The sequence below is a fragment of the Notechis scutatus genome, chromosome 1 (genome assembly GCF_049901735.1).
Source record: "Notechis scutatus isolate UNSWTSFEM ecotype Mainland chromosome 1, rNotScu1.2, whole genome shotgun sequence".
Lineage (NCBI taxonomy): Eukaryota > Metazoa > Chordata > Lepidosauria > Squamata > Elapidae > Notechis > Notechis scutatus.
In genome coordinates this window covers 134,834,567-134,858,411 of record NC_142009.1, presented here as the reverse complement: position 1 = coordinate 134,858,411, position 23,845 = coordinate 134,834,567, and the positions used below count along the sequence as shown (strand labels likewise).

Below are 23,845 nucleotides of genomic sequence, written 5' to 3'. Positions count from 1 at the left end.
TGCTCACGCCTCCCTCCTCTCCGGCCCTCCTCCTCCTGCTCCTCCAACAACTCCCTCCCACCCATCCTCTGAAAGAAAGCGCAGGCTGACCTTCTGCTCTCAGTCACTACCATTGATCTCCTGCTTTCAAGCCCGCGCCACTTTGCAGGCTCTCGCGCCCTCCGCGCTACGACAGCATCCCGAGAAACCCTGACACGCGGAGACGCGCCCACACGCGCGCGCCTGCTCGACCCGTTCGCCTCTCACGCAACCGGTTGAACGCTTACCTCTGGGCGTTTGTTTGTTTGTTTGTTTATTTCCTCGCTTATCTCTCACGGCAAAACCCTCCTAGGAATTCCCACCCTCCCAGCCCCTCTCGGAAGGGCAAAAATGTCAGTCCGAGCCCCCTGGGCCATTAGGATCGAATTCCCACGAGACCTCCGGTGCCCGCTCCTGTGGGTTTAGCAACCGGCAGCGGCCTTTTCGGTCCGCTTCGAGTGGATCTCAAAAGCTCCCTTTCCCGAATGATTTCCCGCCAGTGGATTTCAGGGCTCGCGGATCTCCTCGGGCAAGAAAGAGGAGGGCTGACCGGTTGAAGAAGCGTAATGGAGATGAGAAGAAAACTTGGTTTTGTGGGGGGAGAATCATGGATTCTGAGCGAGCGGGGCAGGGTGAAACGTTTGGGGTGGGCTTGTCTTCCACCTTTCGTGATTATAATTTTCTTTGGGAATAATGCTAGATCTGATCCTTATTTTTGGACCATCTAAGTGTCATTATTCGCAATCAGCACTTTTTGTCAGCTTGGCCTTCTCAGTGGTTCTCCAGACTCCAGAAATAGGCTAGAATGGTGGTTCTCAACCTTTTCTTCACCAAGGGTCTCCTTTTTTTTTCTTTTTTCTTTTTTCTTTTGTGGCCACGAATCCTGGCCACGGACTGCCAAGATTTAACTCAAGATTTCAATCATAACATTTCTTCAAGCTTTTGCTTGAAGTGAGGACATCAGGTTGAGGGCTAGAAAAACACAATGCATTTTCCTGAAAGTTGATGGAAGAGCGGGAAGCCACAGAGGAATCAGAATCCAGTCTCTACATTTTGTCTTGCCATGGAAATATACTGTACTTTGCAACTCCTCAGCCTTAGGTGTAAATAAGTTGATTTCATATCCACTCAGGAAGCTCTATTACCCCATTCATTATTGCACAAGATTCTAACAACCTTCTGCTGTGATGGCACAAAGCCCCAGTATCACAGCAAGAAACATGGAGGTGGAAAGAGCCACTTTTTATGCCAGTTTTCCTAGAGCTAAGCAGCAAGAATTGTTTGTGAATAAACATGGATGTGAGTGCACTCTGCAGTATTTTTTAATAAACAAGAATATGAGTTCAAGAATGAAGTTATGGTATATTTCTTGTGATAATTGCGGACAAGATCAGCCTTGATTATTGTTCTTTTTTTAAAGTGCTGTATTGGCAGGTGTCAGCCCTTGGCAATGTTGGTAAGTTGAGTAGGAAGAGTTTTGGTTAGGAGTGCCTGGAAATTCCAGGGTGTTGGGAAGGGAGGAGGAACAATCTTGGAAAAGACAGTAGCAAACATCTCTAACACTGCTAAGAGAAAGAATCAACATATTGAGGGCATTTTGACCTTCTTTGAAATAATTTGCGGTGCAACGGAATCTAATCTTGCTCAGTCTCACAGTACTACAAAATGTGAAAAGCAGAGTTTGTTTTTGATTGCAAATGGGTGTAATAAATAAATAAGGTAGATGCCAAATGTCTTCAAGTTCTGGACCTTCAGGAGCTTAAATACAAGTCTTCCAAAATATACTGGTTTGTCAACCCTACTGAGGCAACTCTATGATTGTCATGGAAGCTGAAAGTCCCAAGTCCCTATACAATGCCTTCCGTGCCAATGTTAATATCTGCAATTCTCCAATAACAATGCAGAAAGCATTTCTGCCATTTCTAAAGACCTAGAATCCCTAAGATATCTGCAGAATCCTCACCTACTCAGGGATATGAATTCTTAATATACGAAGGTGATCTTCCCCAACTCTTTGATGAGACCTGGTTTGTTTTGAGTTGAACGCTGATATACAGAAGGCAAATTGTGCTAACTGTGCAATGCAAGAAGGAAGGGCTCTTAAACACCCTATGTATCTTCAGAGCAGCTAAACACATTGAAGAGTGAAAAAATAAAAGCTATCTCAATACATTGATCAGCATATGAGCACAATGTTTCCTTGGTTATTTATTTATTTAGTGTATGGTATATCATACATGGATTAGCGTTTATTAACATTTCCCCTAGATTAGTAAAACACAATAAAATATAAATGTTAAAAAGATCTGTGTTCAAATACAAATATCTTCCAGGCCAGTGATGGCTACCCTTTTCCACGTTGCGTGCCAAAAGTGCGCATGCGTGCCTGTACCCATGATACAAAGCGCACATGACTCCCCCCTGCCCCCTCCCCACATGCAACCCCTGTGTGCGTACTGCATGTGGCTCCCCCACATTGCAGGTGTCGCAACGTCCCTGCAATCACACGATTGCAATCCAGGCACTTGATGACTAGCTCACAGTTACTACATTGCAGCATCCCACAATAATATGATTGCCCTTTGCAGCAATATTGCAATATTGCGCCAATATTGGGCAAGAAAAGTCAAGGGGGATTGTAAATGGCAATTGCATCATATTGTGCTTAACAATGGCATTGGATTCACTTAATGATGGCAACCAAAAGGGCTGGAATTGCCATAGCTAAAGGGTGCAGTCATGTGACATTGCACTTTATGATTGTGTCATTTAGTGACAGAATATCTTCCAATTACTGTTGGTAATCAAAGACTACCTGTAAATCGGGTGGGATTCTACCAGTTCGCACCTATTCGCTAGAACCGGTTGTTAACATTCGAAGCAGTTCGGAGAACCGGTTGTTAGAAGAAATTACTGGCCTAATCCTGTAAGGAAGGCAGGAAGGAAACATTCTGGTGTTGCTTACAGAAACTGCCTCTCCATTAACCCTTATTACATTCTTGGCAGGACTAGACTTCCTGTCTCAGGCACCTCTCTGGAGTTTTTTCCCCCTCCTTTGCTGGTACTTTGCTTGTGTGGAGTGACCATTCAAAGTTACAATGGCACTGAAAAAAGTGACTTATGTCCATTTTTCACACTTACGGCTGTTGCAGCATCCCCCCAGTCATGAGAGGCCAGGTGAGGAGATGCGTGCCTCGATGTGAGTGATATTGAGTTGGCCACACCCAGCCAGTCACATGACCACCAAGCCATGTCCACCCAGTCACATGACCACAAGCCATGCCCACCAACTAAGCCACACCCACAGAACTGGTTGTTAAAAAAATTGAATCCCACCCCTGCTGTAAATGCCATAGAAAAGATAAAAACAATTGTGGAGGAGAAATAATTACAAGAGTCTGAGAGGAAAGCTTCTGGAATCTTCTGGAATCTTATTCAGATGAGAGGTCACAAGGAGACCAAAAGTAAAAAACAGAAGACACTGTGGATTTGAAAGCAAAGGCGCTTTGGAGTACATAGACACAAGTGAATGCCTCACCCGACTGAAACTCCTTAAACCAAGCCTGTCAGATTGATCTTGTTATTGCAAAGGGAAGCCAGATCCTCTCAGGAAAACATGCAGCTGCTTTAAAGTGTTTTTTGCCTTTTAGTTTAAAGCACTGCACAGTCCTATAAAAGACACTTGGCCTTCTAGCACTGACCACCACTGAGATTTCTGTCAGTCTGCTTCTTGTAGCACTTCTTTCATCAACTAGAGGGAAGCATCTAATCAATCTTGACTGATCTTGGAAAGCTAAAAATGGTCAAATGTGGTTAATTCTTGGATAGGAGACCACTAAGAAATGCCAAGAAGTTGAAAGCACATACCAGAAGTTAGCAGCAAGCCACTTCCATAAGATAATTACATGTATGTGCCATGAAGTCAATTCTGCTTTGTGATTTTCGTCCCCTCTTTTCCCTTCCTTAATAAACCCAATTCTTTTTTCTAAATTAACATTTTTATTGAGTTATAAAGTAATACAAAATACAAAGTACAAAGTAAATAGGAAAGCAATGGGAAGGGAAAGGGGAACGCAAGGTGAGGAAACATAAGGAAAAAAAGGGAAAAAAAGCATTAACTTCCGACTGTAAAATAAGGCTTTACCATCAAACTTTTTGCTTTTTCATAATAATATGAACAAGCCACTTCTATAATAAACCCGGTTCTTCTTTCTTACAACCTTCTATGTTCCCATATGTGCTTTTCCCCCTCTATTGTTCTTTTAGACAAAAATGCCTCTGACTATCTGGAATTCTCATGTGTTATTTTGTGGCATAGCATCTCTACCTTCAGGCATACCAATAGTCAGACTGTTTTCACTATTGTTGGAAAAAGTGAAATTATAAGAACATTGCTCAATGTGGCTTCCAACAATCCAGTAAGATACATCACTATTTTCCCCCACAGTGTGAAAATAAATGTTGAGTATAAAAAGTGCTCAATATACTGTATTACGAGCGGGAAAAGTTTATTTAGGAGGAATTTCTGGTTCATATTTTGTAATTCCAAAGGCTAAATGATGCTTTCAAATACCTGTAATTTTTTTCTTCCAGTGATAAAGTAGAGATTTCTGGGTGTACCATTATTCATATCTTAATAGCAAACAGATATTTATTTTTACTTGCTCTTTATTTTAAATAAATGTCTATTTTATTTATTGATGGTGAACCATCAATCCTGAAGCCATTTGTGGGCTTTCTAAATCATACTCAATTCTCATAAATAAAATATGTCATGGCTGGTAATAAATTAGAAGGTAAATTGTGCATCATTCATTAAAATATGCAATTGGAGAATATAGGGTATTGCTCATTCATTTTCAATGCCTATAAATAGCTCTTTTATCCTATTCTGGATGCTCAAATTGAATGAAAAAAAGGAAACCAGCAAATGTTGTTCTAATGAAACAAAACTCTGCAAAAGGCAAAGTTTATATAGTGAGCCTCTTCCCAGGGAGAAGTAGTGGGGGCAGTCTCTCCTACATTTCTTCAGTCTTCTCCTACATTTTAATTTTTAAGTTGCTTAAAATTTGTCCTCAGGAAATGTTCCCAGTTACCCCAGAGATAAACATACCACTAATTGGAGGGTCATTCCCCTCTAATTTTGTAGGTTTTCTGAAGTCCTGGTGTAAAACAAGCAATGGATAATCAGGAGGTGTCCCACCCCCCCACCCCAAACTTAGAAAACTGCACCAGACAATTGGGAAAAATGATGAGTTTCCAGCCCAAAAGAGCATCTTGCAAATGTCTGTAAACAGTCTAGCTCCAAATGCATCATTGTTATCCTTCACTGATGTGTAGTCAAAACAAGAGCCGCATTTGTATAAATATGAAACCAGAACTACCAAGAATCCTGATTTGTGAAGACCAGTAAACATAGTCAGACAGACTAATCATTCATAAGCCAATCATTCTCTTTGCCTGAACAAAGTGTTGACAAGGATGGGCAACCAGCAAATTTTGTTTACCTCTTTTTCATCTCTTTTTTATGATTTTGTTCAGACTGTGTTGCTGAAATACAGCAGCAAAACATCCGTATCAGTAATTGTGTGTGAGACAGAAAGACAGAGAGAGACAGAGACAGAGAGAGACTGACTGACTGACTTCTGGTCAAAAATAAAAATAACAGATATGTTACATTTTCCCCAGATTTAACACATCTATTTTTTTTCATCCATGGAATGCCACCTTGCTCTCAAACTGCCATGCTCAGATACCAGCTTATTTCAGTTAAAACTAATCAGATCAAATTCAATCTATATTAAAGTCATAAATCAGCATAAAAACTCACCGGAAATGTACAAGGCCAAAAACTTATATCTGAATCTGAATAATGGCTTGCTGCATCTCTTGCAACTGGATCTGATAATACTGAGCCTTGAGGTATTAAAGAAGACCAAAGCTAGGATCTTGATTCAGTCAGTGTATTAACCTGGTAAGGGGCTGAATAGCCCCTTTGGCAATGCTACCATATAGCATTGCCAAACAAGAACAATTAAGCAGAAGGCAACACACCCTTTCAGAATGCAAGCCAGAATGTGAAATTGGAATTGAATTTAGCAGCAGTTTTGGCATAACATTATGTGTGGATTCTTCCAGACAGTTGGACAAAGATAAATGGTAAATTTGTTGTGAATCATATTACTTACAAGTATTAATGTATATGCAAATTGATTTATATTTTGGACTGAAAAGTTATTTTGATATTTCCTCAACGTGGTTATAAAAGGGATTTTTAAAAACAGTATTTGTAATAGTTCATTTTTTTTCTGGGTTGTTATGGTCTACGAGAGACAAATAAAACACTCTCTCATGCCCAGAATGCTTCTAAGGAATTTTATCTACTTTTAGTGTGAGAAAAATGTTTCTGTTGGGGTCAATATGATACCTGAATAAGATTACAAATAGCATATCCCACCCTTGATTCGAATGCTATTTCTAAGTCATTCAGATGGTGTGGAAATGCTTAAATTATTGCAGCAAGTCAGTTGGGACCTACTGGGGAATAGGATCTATTGAGCTCAGTGAGACACTGATGTCAATTGACATGTTGAGATTGCAAGTGAACAGGTCTAGGATTCCCCTATAAGGAACTGAGATGTTGTTAGGAAATGTAATCACTGCCCTCTAGTGGGTAATGGAAATTAAAATTATGCCATTCCTAACAATTATGAAGTAGGTACAACCAGCAACTACCTACGTATTTAGGACAAACTGTCAGGTTGGAAATCAGATTTCAGCCTGTTACCAATTATTTCAGAATAGATACGTCATTCTTTTACTGCTAGCCTCAATTGAACATGGAAATGCAAGGTTTCTGAATATTCTAAGAAAGTGTAGTAGTATTGACCACATTCTAAAGGTGCTTCTGGCCATTTACTGAGCATTCTGTCAACATGCCAGTAGCCCCTCTTCATAACGGAAGCAGCCTAGCTGCTTCCGTTATGAAAAGCTGCTGTGCCAAGCTCAATTTTTTTTTATTCCTTCCTTACGTACCTTTGGCTCCTCATTGTCAAGGCCAGTAGTCTCTGCTTTAGCCACTATAAGTTGAAGTGTTTACCTTGCTACCGTGAAACTTGTGCAATTTCTTATGAAAGTCATGAACATGAGACCATTGAATTGATAAATTGAACGGGTACATTGAACAGGAATGGATTCTAGCATCGATTATATGTTTATTTTTATTCTTCATTTTTTTTTCATAAGTAACTATCTAATACTACTTCTTCATTTCCTCACAAACCTGTGAAGTGAGCTGAGCTGAAAGTGAGCAAATAGCCCAAAGACACCCAGCTGTTCTTTTCAATACCCATCTTAAAAGTTGTAAAAATGAATTCGCAGAAAAGATAACTTGTCCAATTGGAGATTTTGAGCATTCAAGGGTGTATCATTCAAAATTTTATTCTAACAGTTTCCCCTTTGATATTCTGCTGGTGGGTGTTGAATCAAAAGTCAAATCCAAGAAAAGAGAAGCAGTTGCAGGAAGTGGATGCGGAAGAGGAAGATGGATCCACGATTATAGCTTATTTATACTGCTATTTAAAAAGCCCGTCAATTGATTTTAGTGGTACAGGTTTTCTTTGGTATCATTTTTAACAAACTGTATTTAATAGTTTAGTGTCATTTTTAATAAACTGTATTAAATTTTTACTGCATAATGAATTTTGAAGATGTATAGAATTATGTCAACGCTCTTCAAATCCTTGAAAAGATGTCAGATGGAAAATCAAAACATGGTCCCACTAATTCCAGAGTGCCAGATCTAGAATAATGGCAAATTATGACTTATTAGGAAAACAAATGAACAAACATCTGATATACAAGAGCAGTGGAATCACAGTGGAATCATTTCCACACAGGTAATGCATTCTCCTTTACTAGATGTGTCGAGACCCAGAGTGTCTTTGGATTTCTGCACTAAGCAGGGGTTCGATTCAATAGCCTTTCTTGACTCTATAATTCTGTCACTCCAGACAGCCAAGATTTCAACAGCTGCATGGACATTCAACTTTAATGCTAATAAATAGTAAGATTGCGGCATGGATGTACTGTAAATACAAATGTTTTTACTTTAAAGTTTCATTCAATTACTGAAGATAAAAGGAGTCGATTCTTTTCATATTTACACATTTATTATTATTTGCTGTACAGATTCAGGAGTGCAACTCTGCCTTCCAAATATTCTTTAATGACCATTTAAACATGATGCATACAAGCTGGGTCCACGCAATTTCAATTTCTTCAGACTTCTTTTTTAAAACCTTAGTTCATCTACTCTAGTTTTCTTGTATAAAACATTTCCCCTTTTGCATTTTTATATTGTATTCCATGCTCAAAACAACCTTGGAGCAACTGTTGTGCAGCAATTGTAAATACATCTCTTCAGTTCCAAAGAGCTATCTTTTGAAAGAGCAGTAAAAGTAACCCAAATGCTATTATGCATTGAGCTGCAAAAGAAGCCACTTACATGAAATAAATTATGGCAGCTACTCTGTGGGCTTATGAACCTTGTATCAAAAGACAACCTAAGCCCCTTTTGTAAAACTTAAGCCTGGCTTGCTTAAGCAGTATTCCTCAGTGCATGTCTCTGCATTTGTGTTGTATTAACTGTCACTTTTCCAGCGTAAACAAACTCTGGATCTGATACAGAGGGCTAAAGGAAAGATGTTCATTTAATTCTTCTCTTTTATGTCATTGGGAATGCCTGAAACAGGAAGCAAATTCTCAGGTGAGAAACACCTGTTATCTCTGCATTGGTCCATAGTGATTTAAAACTTGGAAAATCCTTGAATCTGAAGCTTAAAAATCAAATCCTTCACTTTTTCTTCCACTCTTCATGTGATAGACTGCAAAAGTTAAAATTAAGGTACATATCATTTTAGAACAGAATAATAAATCAGAGAAGTATTTAACCACAGTAATGCAATAATCTCAATACATGCATACATACGGGATCTATCATGATACTTCTGCTTAGGTAAGTGAAGCTATGAAAGTACAAAGTCTCAACTTATGACTAGTCATTTAATGACTGTTCAGTTATGACAGACCCTCCAAAAGACATTTATGACCTAGCTCTGATTGACTGCCTTCCCTGCGGACTTGTGACCGCATTTTAGATACCCAGAAACTGGCCTGCATCTACCACTGTCATAAGTCAAGGACTATCTGTTCAAGAAGGCAAACTTTCCCACCATCCCTAAACAATGGACCTTGGGGAGACATATTGACAACCCAATGGTATCATATAAATCAGTGGTTATCAATCTTCTTTTCACCATGGACTCTCTTTAAATACCTTTTGTGTCCACAAACCATGGCCATGGACCACCAAGACTTAACTCAAGATTTAAATCATAACATTTCTTCAAGCCTTCGCAGACCCCGTGAGGATACTGCGCCCCACCCCAGAGGTCTGTGGACAACAGGTTGAGAACAGGTTGATGTAAATTATATAGTGTTATCTTATATAGGTTATATAGGTTATAAATAGCTAGTGCTAGAAAAGTTCACTCAACCTTTGTTTCCACCTTGGGTTTTTTTTATCCTGACACAATGCTATCAGACTGCAACATACAATTCTAACAATCTCAAGAAAAAAGTAAAATGCTCTGGTTATGAGTAGCTTATATAAACATTTTACTTGTTTGTAAGTCTCCCGTCAAATGTGAATACCATCTTAATCATTTAACTAAAAAAGTGGGTGGAGGTGGCCTTTGAATTGCACCTACTCTTATTTCTTGACATTAAGACTCCTTATCTTGAGCCTAGTTTTTTTCACACATCTCTACTGATCTCTTTTCAGTTCAGTACTTTTCTTCTTTCCTCTCTTTAATTATCAAATCTTTCTCCCCTATTCTATGTTAGGCATCTTCTACATTGTTTAATACAAGCCATCTTTTATTCTGCTTTCAAGTCCTTAATCTTTCTATCTCCCTGTATGATATTTACCTCCAGCAAATCAACCTATTTGCTTTCGCATGAAAGTTGATCTGTATTTTCAGAAGCTTTAATGTCTGGATTATCTAACGACACCTCACATAAGTAAACGTCAATGGGGCCTTTTGTACTTCTAACGTGTACTTCTATGCGGTCCTGAAAAATACCAATATGATTTAAAGATAAAAAAGCAAATTACAGTATGACAAATATTTTAATAGATGAAGGATGCATAGATTTCATTGTATTTCAAAACTATGCCAGAATATTCACAGGAAAAAGTTCTAATTCCCCAGAATGTAACAAGAATTTTCAAGTAAGCAGTTCAAGGTCCCAAATATCTTACGCTGTTGATTTATGTATCACTTTGAACTCTGAAACTAGCAATGGGTATGTATGCGTCTCCCAGTCTCTTCATAAACTTCTCATTAAGGGGTTTTGCTTAAGCTCAGTGGGACAAAATCATGTTCATTTCAAATCATTACAGTTTGACCCTAGTGAAACCAGCTCAAATACCTCTGAAACTTCAGAATGAGGTATTCTAGAGTGAGAAACCAAAAATGTGTGTAATTTCATTTCCATGTAGAAGAAACTACCAGCCTAAGCCGTACTTGAATTTTACACTGGTATGTTAATTAAGGGACGAGGTGGCTCAGTGGCTAAGACACTAAGCTTGTCTATCAGAAAGTTCGGCAGTTCGGTAGTTTGAATCCCTAGCATCACATAACAGAGTGAGCTCCCGTTACTTGTCCCAGCTTCTGTCAACCTAGCAATTCAAAAGCATGTAAAAATGCAAGTAGAAAAATAGGGACCACTTTGGTAGGAAGGTAACAGCGTTCTGTGCACCTTTAGTCATGCCCGCCACATGACCAGAGAGACATCTTCGGACAGTGCTGGCTCTTCAGCTTTGTAACGGAGATGAGCACCGCCCCCTAGAGCCGGAAACGACTAGCACGTATGGCGAGGGGAACCTTTATCTATGTTAATTTACAAGCGTATGTGACGAATTTCCTTCTGTGACATTTAAAATAAAAATGAAAACTTCACTGTTGGTCTTTGTAGGCAGATCTTTTGTGCAGCTATCCATCCAATCAAATACCAGTCATTTCAAATCAAGTCAAGAAGTACCTACTTCTTTAGGAGGGGGAACTTCCATCCTGGTTCCTTCTGGAGCCTTAATTGCAATAATAATCTGTTCCTGAAATGTCTGAATATTATGGATATCTTGATAGGTCACGTAAGCTAATGTATGCAACTGTTAAGAAATGTTAACAGCAGTAGTAGAAAGTATGGTTTACTTTTAATATACAAAGTATGATTATTAAAATATTATAATTACACAAAAACCTAATATTGTTCAATTCCAGCAACTCTGAATATTTGTCAATGTTAATGAAAAAGGATATTTTGCATTTTCTTTATTGTCTGTTAAGTCAAACAACTGATGAGCGCAATCTTTGATTAATTCATCCAATGCTTCTTCCATTGTTGTCAAATCACAGAGTTCATCTCTTAACTTCTGCTGCTCCGGTGTTTGTTTAGTAATATGTTTAATATCTGAACCCCTAAGATAATTTAAAAATATATAGAGAAGGTTTAAGGTTTAAGCTTAAAGATATGGGTAGCATTGCATCATTATATCAATACCAAAATCATATTTAATGAGAGCATAAAAAATATCGATATACTACTAAAACTCTTGTGTCTGCAACCTTGAACTTGGCAAAATGGTATATCAAAACTTTATCAACAAAGATACCTCAAATGGGCTAACTTATAGAATGCTAGGACTCTTTACTCCTGAGGAAATGAAATCTGGGAAAGCTGTGGCTGCTTTAGTGCTGCCGGGCAGCTGGGGGTCACATAATCCTCATTTTCAACATTCTGTGACACTCCCTTGGTCCCTTCCCCAACCAGCAGAATCTACATACGTGGCTTCTGGGAAAAGAAGTAGGAAAAGGAGGGAGGAACAATGAGGAATGAACCCCACACCTCCTTCCCGGCCCCGACTGTCCTCCCAATCACCTTTCCCAACCCATGCAGCAACTCTTGCACATCCCTGCAACCCCTCAGGCACCTTCTTGACCTATGGCTTCCCCTTGCGCACTTTCCCTGACTTGCACAGCACCTCTCATGCGCCCCCCATCATTCCCTATCCTCATCCCTGTGCATCCCCTCACTTCTCACCCACTTATCTGTCTGTTGGCCTTGGCCTTGAAACTTCCTGGTGGCTTCCCCACTTTCTCACTGCAAAATTCTCAAAAGTAAATGAGGAAGCAAGCAGAAATTCTAAGGAGAGAGGGAAGAAGGAAAGGAAGAAAACAATAGCAGGGAAGGAAAGAAGTGAGTGAGGAAAAGAAAGGAGGGGGGAGGGAAGTTTCCAGTGCTTCATGCCAACTTGAAACTTTTCACAAGGAAATCCAATGGAAAAACTAGCAAGAAGTTGGTAGTTATTCCTGCTCCACTGCTTTTTGCCTTCCCTTGGTCATTTTGCTGTTTAGGTAACAAAAATATATCTGAAACGATGACCCAACAGGGCACAGGTTGTCTAAACCTCTAAAATCAGGTATCACTTAGTCCCACACATTTCGTGGAACTAAGATACATACCAATAGTCTATTCCTCTGCACAGGGGTGGGATTCAAATGTTTTAACAACTGGTTCTGTGGGTGTAACTTAGTTGGTGGGTGTGGCTTGGTGGTCATGTGACTGGGTAGACGTGGCTTGGTGGTCATGTTATTGGCTGGGTGTGGCCAACTCAACATCACTCACATCGAGGCATGCATCTCCTCGCCTGGCCTCTCGTGACTGTGGGGAGGCTGCAACAGTCGTAAGTGTGAAAAACGGTCATGTCACTTTTTTCAATGGTCACTCCACACAAGCAAAGTACTAGCAAAGGACGGGGGAAAAAAACTCCAGAGAAGTTCCAGAGACAGGAAGTCTAGTCCTGTCAAGAATGTAATAAGGGTTAACGGAGAGGCAGTTTCTGTAAGCAACACCAGAATGTTTCCTTCCTGCCTTCCTTACAGGATTAGGCCAGTAATTTCTTCTAACAACCAGTTCTCCAAACTGCTTAGAATGTTAACAACCAGTTCTAGCGAATAGGTGCGAACTGGTAGAATCCCACCCCTGCCTCTGCAGACTTAAGTAGTGTAAACTCATTGACTTCCTTTTTTAGATCAGGTTGTGTAAGTTGTATACATACTGTAAGTTATGTATCTATTGTATTGTGTACATTTTTACACAATACAAAATCTTTACAAGTCTTACATTAATAATATTTACATATAAGAAGCTCTGCATCATTACTGGAGATTCTTTGCACTTGAGATTGTATTGCGGTAAGAGCTGAAGCAAGGAAGTTTCTCTGTCTCAATAGCTTGATACTCATTTTAGAGTTTTATGATGCTTAGAACATAGACCAAACTCAAATATTTACATGTGTAATTGTAGAAATCCTTAGGTCAATCCTGCATCCTTTTATCCATAGTAGAGGTAGTGAACAAGGCTATTAATTTAAAATAATGAATTTGTGTCCAAGAAGCCTTCTAAGTTGTATCACACTCTTTGATAATTAATAGTTTGAAATAATGTGTTTTTGCAACATCGTATTTAAATATCCAGGATCTCAAGTACAAAAGTTAGAGGGGAAAAGAGTCAACTTACACCCATTGGATATGATTCTTGGACCTTTTCTGAACAAGATGTATTCCATCCAACACATTTGTAATATCATATACTCTTCGTTTCCGTACTCCTAGCAAACGAGATACTTCATTCAAATCCAGGACTCCTTCTGGAGCAGCTTTGACAAGATCCATGAATCTTCTGGTCAGCTGAACCAGAGATCCATCATAACGGGGCTTTCTGCCTTTCATTGATTCTGCATAGGTTTAAATAAAAGTACAGATTAACCCATTGTAACAGGGTTATAACATGGAAAACTTCTCACATTTGTACCAAGGTTAGATTTGAGCTAATCACCCTAGCTAACAGGTACCAGTTCAATAATGAAACATATTTGCATTGCCTTTAAAAAGTTCATTCCTTAACAACAGGTGCTGTTTACTGACATTCCTGATCCAGTATTACCATAGTATGACATCATGACTTGTCATCCCTAAATGAGATGGCCAAATTCACCTGTTTTTGCCTCTGATACCCTATATTTACTGCTGATTGGACACCATGATGGACTTTTTGCATAAAAGAAAAAAATAAATGTATGATTTATGATTTTGATTATTAGATAGGGTAGAGTCATGAGATAACTTTAAAGAGATACATTTTATAATTGTACTTATAACTGCTATAAAGAAGATTGGAAACCACTTCTTTGTATCTTTTTTCTTTTCTATTTTTCCTTTCGCTTTTCTTTCTTGCTTGCAGTTTTAGCTTTCTTTGATTTTTTCCCCTTCCTTATTATAATTACTTTGCATTAGTTGTTACCTTTGTTTTTAAAACTTTATACATACATACGTCAGTACAAAATGTTAATGAGAAAATTAAAAAAATTAACTTTTGTAAAGGCTCCACCATTGTTTTATGGCTAGCAGAAACCAACTGTACTTCACCTTCATTTTCAATTTTTGTACTGGCCCATGGAGTGTTTAAGAGCAAAAAAGAATGATGCAGTGTGCAAATTCAGTCAACACTGCTGATCTTGTGATTGTCTGGCTGTATGAATAATCTTACAGTAAATGTGATATGTTTGGTAGATAAGAGAGATTTTAAAGAAAAACAGCACATTTTCCCTTGACATAATTCTATTAGCTCAAAATAGATTTTCCAACATCCCTTCAAAACACTATATTACTAAATATCTAATGTCCCCCAAAAAATTACCACTCCCATTCATGCATTTTGTTTCTACTTCCTAACTGAAGAACTTCCAGAAAGATATAATACAAGCAATACATTGTTGGTTTGTACACTGCCCAAAGTCATGTTCAGTAAGATGAGCAACCATATAAATGTATTATTTTTAAAAAAGGCATTGGTTTGCAGATCTCAGACTAACCTCAGCACAAAATGCTGACCTCTTCATGGCAACTCAGTAAAAATTGGATCTCATATCTCATATTGTTACAGATTTAAATGGAAATTAAAAACAAATCACCCATAATTCATTCGATTCATTAAATGGCTCCATAATAGCATTACAATAGTTACGATGGCACTGAAGAAAATTACTCAGCACCAGTCCTTGGACTTACAACTAATGCAGCATCTCTGCAGTCACAAAATTCAGGACTCTGGCAGACAGTACAGGTAGTCCTTGACTCCAAACCACAATTGAGCCTAAAACTTATGTGGCTAAGCGAAACATTTGTTCAGTTAGTTTTGCCCCTTTTACGACCTTTCTTGCCATAGTTGTTAAGTGAACCATTACAGTTGTTAAGTTAGTAAACAGAGTGGTTAAATGAATCTGGCTTTCCCATTGACTCTGCTTCGGAAGGTTGGCAAAAGGGGATCATCTGACTCCAATCAGTTGTCAAGTCCCAATTGGTGACCACCATCAAAATGCTGCAAGGGTTGTAAGTGTGAAACACAATTGTTAAGTCACTCTTTTCAGTGCCATTGTAACTTTGAACGGTCACTAAACGAACCGTTAAGTCAAAAACTACCTGTGCTGTAGCAACACGCCCAGCGTTTTTGGACCTCTAAGGAACTAAGCCTAATAACGCAAAGCGAAATTCCTCATGCGTTTTCCACCGGTTATCTTTCTGAGGCCGACCGCCAAGGGCGAGATCCCTATCCCACCCGGCCCGAGGAGGACTCCCAAGACTCGCAGCCTACGACGAACCTCGAAGCGAACTGGGGAACCCCCAGAAAACGCGAACGGGGTTCAGACGTCAGCCCGAGCCCGGGAACTCCCCCCGCCCGGTCCTAATCTCATTCTCAAGGCTCCTTTAAGAGAAGCCGAAGGAGCCGCCTTCCTCCAGCCCTTCCTCTTTACCCCCTTCTCCGATCCTCCCCACGGAGGGGGGACTCTATTCTTCAGCCCCGACACCACCGCCTGCTGGGCTCCCCCAACTCGCCGGCTTGGCAACCACCCAGCCCGGCCAAGCCGGTCCATCTCCGTCCGTCCTTTCTCCTATCCGCGCAAGGCGAGACAGAGGCCTTTGGAAACCCCACGGGCTGCTTTAGCCCACCCGTTGCCTCACTCACTGGCAGCAAATCCAAGGAAGGCGACGGGGGCCGCAGCGGCCGCTCCTACTCTCGGCCCGAGCTCCGGCCCAACGCCAGGGCGGCCATTTTGGCCCAGCCTCTCCTCGGCAGAGGCCGGGTAGACAAAAATACGCCCCTGGCCTTTCTCCGCCTCAGTTGGGAAGGTGGCGGGGGGGGGGGAGGAGGGAGAGACAGCAAAGCGCCGCCCGCTTCTCCTCCGCCTTCTCCGGGGAGCCGCCCCTGCTGCCGCTGCCGCTTTATAGCGCCTTCCTTTGCGGGATCCCGAGCGGGAGTTTTAACCCCGGACCGGAGCTTCCGTCTGTTCAGGGTAAAGCGGGAGGAGCTGAAGGCGCCTCTTCCGACCTTGGTCTTCGGTTCAGGAGGCGTCGAAGAGCCGCTCAGGGTGATCCGCGATGAGCGGGAGGGTCCGGCTCGGATCCGGGGACTCCCGCCTCACCTGTGGGACTCTCCAAGTTAGGGTTTTCAAGTTTTCTTCAGGGAGAACTGCTTATAGAATTGAATTGAATTGACTTCTTTATTGGCCAAGTGTGATTGGACACACAAGGAATTTGTCTTGGTGCAAATGCTCTGAGTGTACATAAAAGATACATTCGTCAAGGAGTCAAGAATCGTAAGGCACAACACTTAATAATAGTCATAGGGTACAATAAGCAATCAAATCATACTAGGAAACAGGATACAAGCGACAAAGTTACAGTCATACAGGGGGGAGGGGATGGGGATGGGTAATAAGGAGTGATGAGAAGGTTAGTAGTGCAGACTTTGTAAATAGTTGAACAGTGTTGAGGGAATTATTTGTTTAGCAGAGTGATGGCTTGGGGGGGGAACTGTCCTTGTGTCTATTGTTCTGGTGTGCAGTGCTCTATAGCATCGTTTTGAGGGAAGGAGTTGAAACAGTTTATGTCCGGGATGTGAGGGGTCTGTAAATATTTTCACAGCCCTCTTTTTGACTCCTGCAGTATACAGGTCCTCGACTGAAGGCAGGTTGGTAGTAATTGTTCTTTCTGCAGTCCTAATTATCCTCTGAAGTCTGTGTCTGTCTTCTTGGGTTGCAGAACCAAACCAGACAGTTATAGAGGTGCAGATGATAGACTCAATAATTCCTCTGTAGAACTGGATCAGCAGCTTCTTGGGCTCTCCTTATTATGTTTTAAAATTCATTTGTTTGTTTAGACTTTTTTTTAAAAAAGAAAGAAATACTTTAAATATGTACGTGCAAATTATTTTTTTTCCTCTTTGCTTCGCTTCCATGTCTTAACCGGTAATAAACGTGACAGCCTTTTTGACAACAAATTATGTTTTGAAATGAACTTATTTGTTATTGGGGACGCTGACGCACAGCTATGTGTTTTTTTTAACATTTGGATAAAGAACATGGACTTGGAATCAAAATATTTATGAATAAAGGAATGAATGTTTGTGGCTCAGGGTTGAAATGAGGGGACCTTGGTGCTCTCTCAAGCTTGGTTGTTTTCTTGCTAACGTTTCATTACCCTAACTAGGTAAGTGCTCACCTCCTTCCTTGCTGAGGAGAGTGAAGATATACTCTTTTTTTTTTTTTAATTATGTGGCTAGCACGACTGTATAGGATAAGCACATGGAGCCCTGTTACCTTCCCACCAAAGTGGGATTTACTATTGATTTACTCACGTTTTCATGTTATCAAACTGCTAGGTTGGCAGAAGCAGGGGCAAGTAATGGATGCTCAACCCATTGCAGGGCACTCAGCTCTTGAACCTTGTCAAAGATGTCACAGCTTAATCCCCCCCCCCCCCCCGCCAAAAAAATCCTTGGCTCCATTTGTTGAGAAAGGTATAGTTTTATTAGAGGTCAAGTGTAAAGCAGTAGTACAAAGTCAGAACTAAAAGTCGCTCCCTAAAATCACTTAAGTTCTATTCCCCCTCCCCCACCTGCCTCTCGCTGCCCATCAATCAAGTTCCTGCAAGATATTTGCATAACGGTCATTCTGAGCCCAGGTTGGTATGCGGTCCCTCTTTTTCCCAGCTGGGTGACCTTGGAGTGGGGTTTTTGAGGTGGCTACTTTTGTTTTCTCTTAAGCAACCCCTTCCCTTCATTCCCCCTCCTCACAGGTCATGGCAGACTGTCACTACATCATAGTGAGCATAAGGTGGCAGCTGACGAGCCTTTTATATTGTTGTTATTTTCTTTTCCAATTCAGTTAACAATAACTTTAAAAAAATAGTTCAGGCTATCGTAGGTCATCAACAATTCCCTAATTTGGTATGGGCTGAGTAGCATTTGTATGGTGAGGTCTCAACACAATATCAGATGCTGTCCCTCAAACTAGCTGATAGGACCCAGATTGTTGGGGGCAAAATGCTGACTCTGTAAACTGCTTAGAGAGGGCTGTAAAAGCACTGCGCAACGGTATATAAGTGCTATTAAAAAACACAAATCCAGATTATTACATAAACCCACCCTGTGTAATTAAGATTTGGTGTGTTGTGCGAATTAAATAATGGTATCATCATGACTCAGTTTATCATATGAATATAGCTTGTAATATGGACACCAAAATGTTTTCACTAAATACATATTTGATATAAAATGTATGTTATATATTTATAAATGTCCATTTTAAGTAGGGGGAATAGACTGTTGGGTCAATTGAAAGCCCCACTGGTAACAATGACCATATTTACGAAGTGCTGAACTATGTATTTGTCATGGTCTGTTGCACACATGCTGCAACCCCGCCCCAATGACTGCCAGTATCAGGAGGCAGCACCAGCCATGACCTGACATGGCAACATTTGAGTGTATCACGGAGGTCCCTAGTAAAACATTGCAGAAACTTGGGGTGAAGTTGAGAGACCAGCAGTGTCTCCCTCGATGGATCTGTAATAACAAAAGATAGCAGGCACCTGAGGATTATATTTGTTAGGCCTGAGAAATTTTGTGCATGCAACTGCACATGACAGACTTCTCTGATATTTTTTGAAAGAAAGCAGACTGATCTCCACTGGGCTACTGGTAGCAGTCCATACGGCTGCTTGACTTCAGGGATGTCATGCGGTTATGCATCATGACCCATGCCACAGTTATTCACTGATCCACAACATTGAAAGAGGACATGTATCGTCCCTTTTTGAGACTATCCTGTTTATACCTTGGCAGGGTTTATAAATGAGAGGAATTATTTTGTAGTGTTCTTTACCCCCCCCCCCCCCCCCCCCCCCCCCCCAACACCCCCCCCCCCCCCCCCCCCCCCCCCCCTCCTAAAGGAAACCCTTTTTTATAGGAGAACAGAGTTTCAAATTAATAGCATTTATTAGCCATAAGTGCATGGCTAACAAACATCCAATTAGAAAACAATACCCTAATCCAGGAACTGCCAAAAATAAAACTGCAGCTCCATCAACATTGGCAAAGTAAGCTGCTGTACATAAACAGGGAGTTAAACCCCATTCCCTTCTAGCAGTGGAGATGTTATTTAGTCGGTAAGGAACCGTCTGCAAGCAAAAAACCAACTTCAGAGAGCATCAATAACTTTGCAGCTCAACTTTGAGCTATGTACATTGTATATTGTCATTTACTGGCATCATGCCTAAGCATAACCAGACTTCATGTTCTGGAGCTACTCAAGGTAAACAACAAAAACAAGCAAAAACTGAAAAGAAACAAAAAAATGGGGTTCAGGCTTACAATATATTGTAATGAGTTCAAGAAAAGAATGTAGTGGAAAGGGAAAAGGAAAGCAAAATGTCATAACGTATGTGGTATTTCAAGTGACATTAAAAGTTATTTATTTAATTAACTTATTTAACAAATTTATACACCTGCCTATCTCACCCAAAGTGACACTAGACAGTGCACACTAGATTAAAAAAACCAAGGATATAAAAATAGCAAATACAGATAAAAGACCATAATAATAAATATACTAAAGAACTGGAAATCCCATAGTTGAAGGAAATAAAAATGTCCCCCTGCCTCAATAATGGGACCCCAGTGTCAAGCCCAAGCCCAAAAAGGACACAGTGAAATCCAATTAGTTCAAACTTTTATTTGCTATACCTAATGGATAGAATCCTGCCAAATTCGAGCTGTAATCTTCTAACTACTAGACAATCTAATCTACCCTGAGAGAGTCAAGTGAGTGATTACCCTACCCTGAACCTGTTTCATGTTCCCCCCACAGCTCTGGGCTGTACAAACTCTTGATCCGGGTCTCTTTCTGGGAGAACTGTGCTGCCCAAACTCTTCCCTCATTGTTCTTTCAAATGTGCATTCCATCATACTCTAGTCACCTAACCCATTCTTAAGGGCTTTTTCGAAAATCAAAAGGGATGGGGATGACCTAATTCTGGGAAGAATATTCTGTAAAGAGGGTGCCACAATTGAGAAGATGTGTCCTGAGATCCACCAAATGTAGATCTATAGCCATCTTGAAGTTCTTTCAAGAGAAATGGGCAAGTACTATATGGTGGAACAAAAGTTTACCTTTTTCTCTCTTTGTGTTTTTCCATAAAAATACATAAAAGGAGCGGATTGAAGAAATCAGATCCATGCAAGAAAAGGTGCCGGCAGAAAAAGATCTTGCCATAAGAGCTGTAAGTCATTCATTTCTTTTACAATGCTGTTTTGTACGCGTATTTATATTATATGACTGATGTTTGCTTCTTGTAATTTCTGTGTCTTAGTTGGAAGAGGAGAACAACTATTTAGCCAGTGAAATGTCTCACCTTATGAGGCAGAATAAAGAGCTGCAGAACAAAAAGAAAGACAATCCAGAAAGTGAGTATTATTTTAACTTAACATTTTAATAGTTTTCATTCTAAAAAGAAAAGTTATTTATTTCAACTCAACTTTGACTGTACAAGTTCTAGTTCTTTTGTTACTTTTTTGCCAGGAGATGCTGACAGAGATGAGGAAAGGGAGTATGAGGAACTAAGAAGAAAATACGAAAAGTACCAGAAAGTCATTAGCAGAGTGAAGACTGTAACTATCCTACATGATAGTAAGAAAGTAGAACAACCTTTGTAAGGGAGAGTTTATAATGCATTGAAAGTTAATTTTGATTGTATTTCATCAATTTCTTTTTACAGGAGGTCTCAAAAGAAAACGAGGGGGGGAAAAGAAATGGTAAGAGCTCGGGAGCAGACAATTGATGACGTCTGCTCCCAACTCGTATCTCTACCCATCCAGAGAAGACCAAGACAGTAACATTTGTCCTTCCCTTTCTTGGAGAGAAATAGACAACTTTCAACTGATGGCTTTCCACTTCGTTCTAAAATATTTGTTTAACACTTTTCAGTCTCTGCCAGAGAACAGTCAGAAGAGAAACCTGATTGCATACAAAAGGTAAATGATAAGAATTTTTCAGACATTACCTATTTTTATTCTGTAGAAAAGTTATCATGCAACATTTGGCAGTAAAAATAAAATCAATTTTGCAAAACAGTGTTTAATCTTTTGCAGTATCTAGTTGTCAATATTGCAGTAATCTTGGCACCAAGATTTTCATATGCCAAGTGTTTAATATTTGCTGCTATTAAAACAAGTGGACTAAAGTATGAGGCCCAATATTTCTTTGCCATTTTAAAATGGATTGATTTCAGCAGTCAAAATGAGAAGCCCTAATATTCTGCCTGCTCTGTTTTACTGAGAAACTGCACCAGCTTAAATTATTGTCTCTTTCAACTTAGCTAGTTTTCATTGGATCAAAATGTTGTTTGATATATAATTTAATGTGCTAGTTGCTGTTTTCATTGAAATGCTTACATTTTTTCAAAATAGGAAGACCTGGTTTCTTTTCAAATACAGTCCTCAAATACAGGATTGTACTAATGTGATTCTATTCTAACCTACTTTTTTGTCTATTTCAGTGAATTCAACGACATCTGTACTTCTTTTGGGGACTCCCTCTGCTTATGGCTTAATCCAACCAGGGACAGCCAGAACCGGCTGGATTGCTCTGGCTAAGCGATACAGTCAGGTGGCATCACTTTTTACGCCTCTTCACTTAATGACCACAGTGGCAATTGGTCCAAATTTGATACCACTTGAAGTTGTAACATGATGACTAACTTTAGTGTGAAAATTCTCCTTTACCACAAAATACGCTCCTGAAGAAGTTGCTTTTGGCAGAAGCTCTATACTACTTTCCATTGCTTTTCAAGTTGCATATCCATTCCTTAATCTAAGATTAATTAAGATGCAGGAATACGGCTCTGTGTCCCAAATTTTAATCAGCGACCCTTTAACCACGATGCATACAAAACACTGGTTGGTAGATGGGTGGCTACAGAAATTGAATGATTTCTTGAATGAATGAACTGGGCCCAAATAATTTTTTCAGACGTGTAAGTCATTTTGCATACTTGTAAAATTGGGGTGGGCATATGACCTGCTTAACAAATGCCCTGACTTACCTCTAGTTCTGGGGTCAGTTAAAGTCGTAAATGGAGGACTCCCTGTATTATAATAAATGTCAACATAATGCAAAGGTTTTATAGCCTTATTTCCTGCACTTGTTTTCTTGTCCAAAACATTTCCTCTCCATATGTTGAACACAAAGTAAAATAAATTTTAAAATAAAATAAATTATTTCATTCTTATTGAAGAAATATATTCAAACAGCTATCTTTTGAAAGAGCAGGAAAGGTAACCTAATGCTGAATTTACTTTTATGCAAAAGAGGCCACTTAACAGGCATGAAATGGTTTACAGCAACTACTACACAACTCATGAGCCCTACATAAGAAGACAAACCTACACCACTTTTATAAAATCTCATTTAAGCTTGACTTGAATACCGGTAGCGCTTTCTCTCTCTCCCTCCCTCCCTCCCTCTCGCTCTCCCTCTCTCTCTGTGTGTGTAACTGACACAAATATTTTCATTTATTCTTTACTTTTGTGTCACTGGAAATGCCTGAGAGAAGAAGCAAGTTCTCAGGACAAGAGTCCATGATTCCATTCTCTTTTCTCCTAAACCTAAGAGGAACGCCTGTTGACGTAGCTATTTGCATCATAGGAAATCCATAAAGCTGAAGATCAGAAATCAAATTCTTCACTTTTATGAGCCATTGTCATATGATTCACTGTAAAAGTTAAAATTAAACACATACAATATTAGAGTAGGAACATACATTGAGGAAGCATTTAGCCATAGTAATGCAATAATCTGCAATATATGCTAGTTCCATTCAGGTTAGCAGTGTTATAAAAGTACAGAACAGGGTAAGAGATTGTAAGAAAAAGGCAGGAGATTAAAAATAAATGAATAAATGGAAACTCTGCTTCTGGGATGATGATGATGATGATGATGATTTGACATCTACAACTCTCATCTGAACCTCACTAAGTAATTGATTCAGTGACCACCTGCAGATACTAAGGTAGTCCTTCCTCTGCCTTGTCACCCACCTAACCTGCACTCCCAATTCGTGTGCGGAGCCAGCCAGCTGAGCTATTTGGCAATCCTCTCTGCCTGCCTCACTGACAGCCAATGCCTGGTTGTTGCTGAAGCTCCTCTCCCTCTGGGCTCAATGCTTGGCCAGCCTCTCCCTCCAGCAGTGGCCTGGGGGAAGAAGAGCTCCAGGCCTTCCAGCATCGGTCTTTTGCTCAGGCCAGGGAAAGGAATAGGAGAGGCCGGAAGGAGCCACACTGGGTACTCTGTGATCAGGAAGAGGCT

General features: G+C 40.0%; 1 protein-coding gene and 1 long non-coding RNA gene across 4 annotated transcripts; one reads left to right on the top strand and one right to left on the bottom strand.

Annotated features, from left to right (window-relative positions):
- Nucleotides 1–8,170: 8,170 nt before the first annotated feature.
- On the bottom strand, nucleotides 8,171–16,271 carry E2F6 (E2F transcription factor 6). Of its 3 annotated transcripts, none has more exons than XM_026674307.2 (6): nucleotides 16,168–16,271; nucleotides 13,663–13,879; nucleotides 11,403–11,561; nucleotides 11,129–11,243; nucleotides 10,009–10,152; nucleotides 8,171–8,903 (listed from the first exon to the last, which is right to left on the bottom strand). In XM_026674307.2, exons 2-5 carry the CDS (start codon nucleotides 13,872–13,874, stop codon nucleotides 10,024–10,026), a joined length of 615 nt encoding a protein of 204 aa, XP_026530092.2. In that variant the 5' UTR covers nucleotides 13,875–13,879; nucleotides 16,168–16,271; the 3' UTR covers nucleotides 8,171–8,903; nucleotides 10,009–10,023. The 3 variants fall into 3 exon arrangements, with proteins under 3 accessions (XP_026530092.2, XP_087802799.1, XP_087802806.1); XM_087946673.1 differs by lacking the exon at nucleotides 16,168–16,271 and adding an exon at nucleotides 15,803–15,921; XM_087946680.1 differs by lacking the exon at nucleotides 10,009–10,152.
- Nucleotides 16,272–16,318: 47 nt separating this feature from the next.
- LOC148133008 (uncharacterized) lies at nucleotides 16,319–22,748 on the top strand. The gene is made up of 5 exons (XR_015745864.1): nucleotides 16,319–16,495; nucleotides 20,694–20,762; nucleotides 20,853–20,946; nucleotides 21,062–21,150; nucleotides 21,258–22,748. It is a non-coding gene; the product is annotated as an uncharacterized LOC148133008 (long non-coding RNA).
- The last annotated feature ends 1,097 nt before the right edge of the window (nucleotides 22,749–23,845 follow it).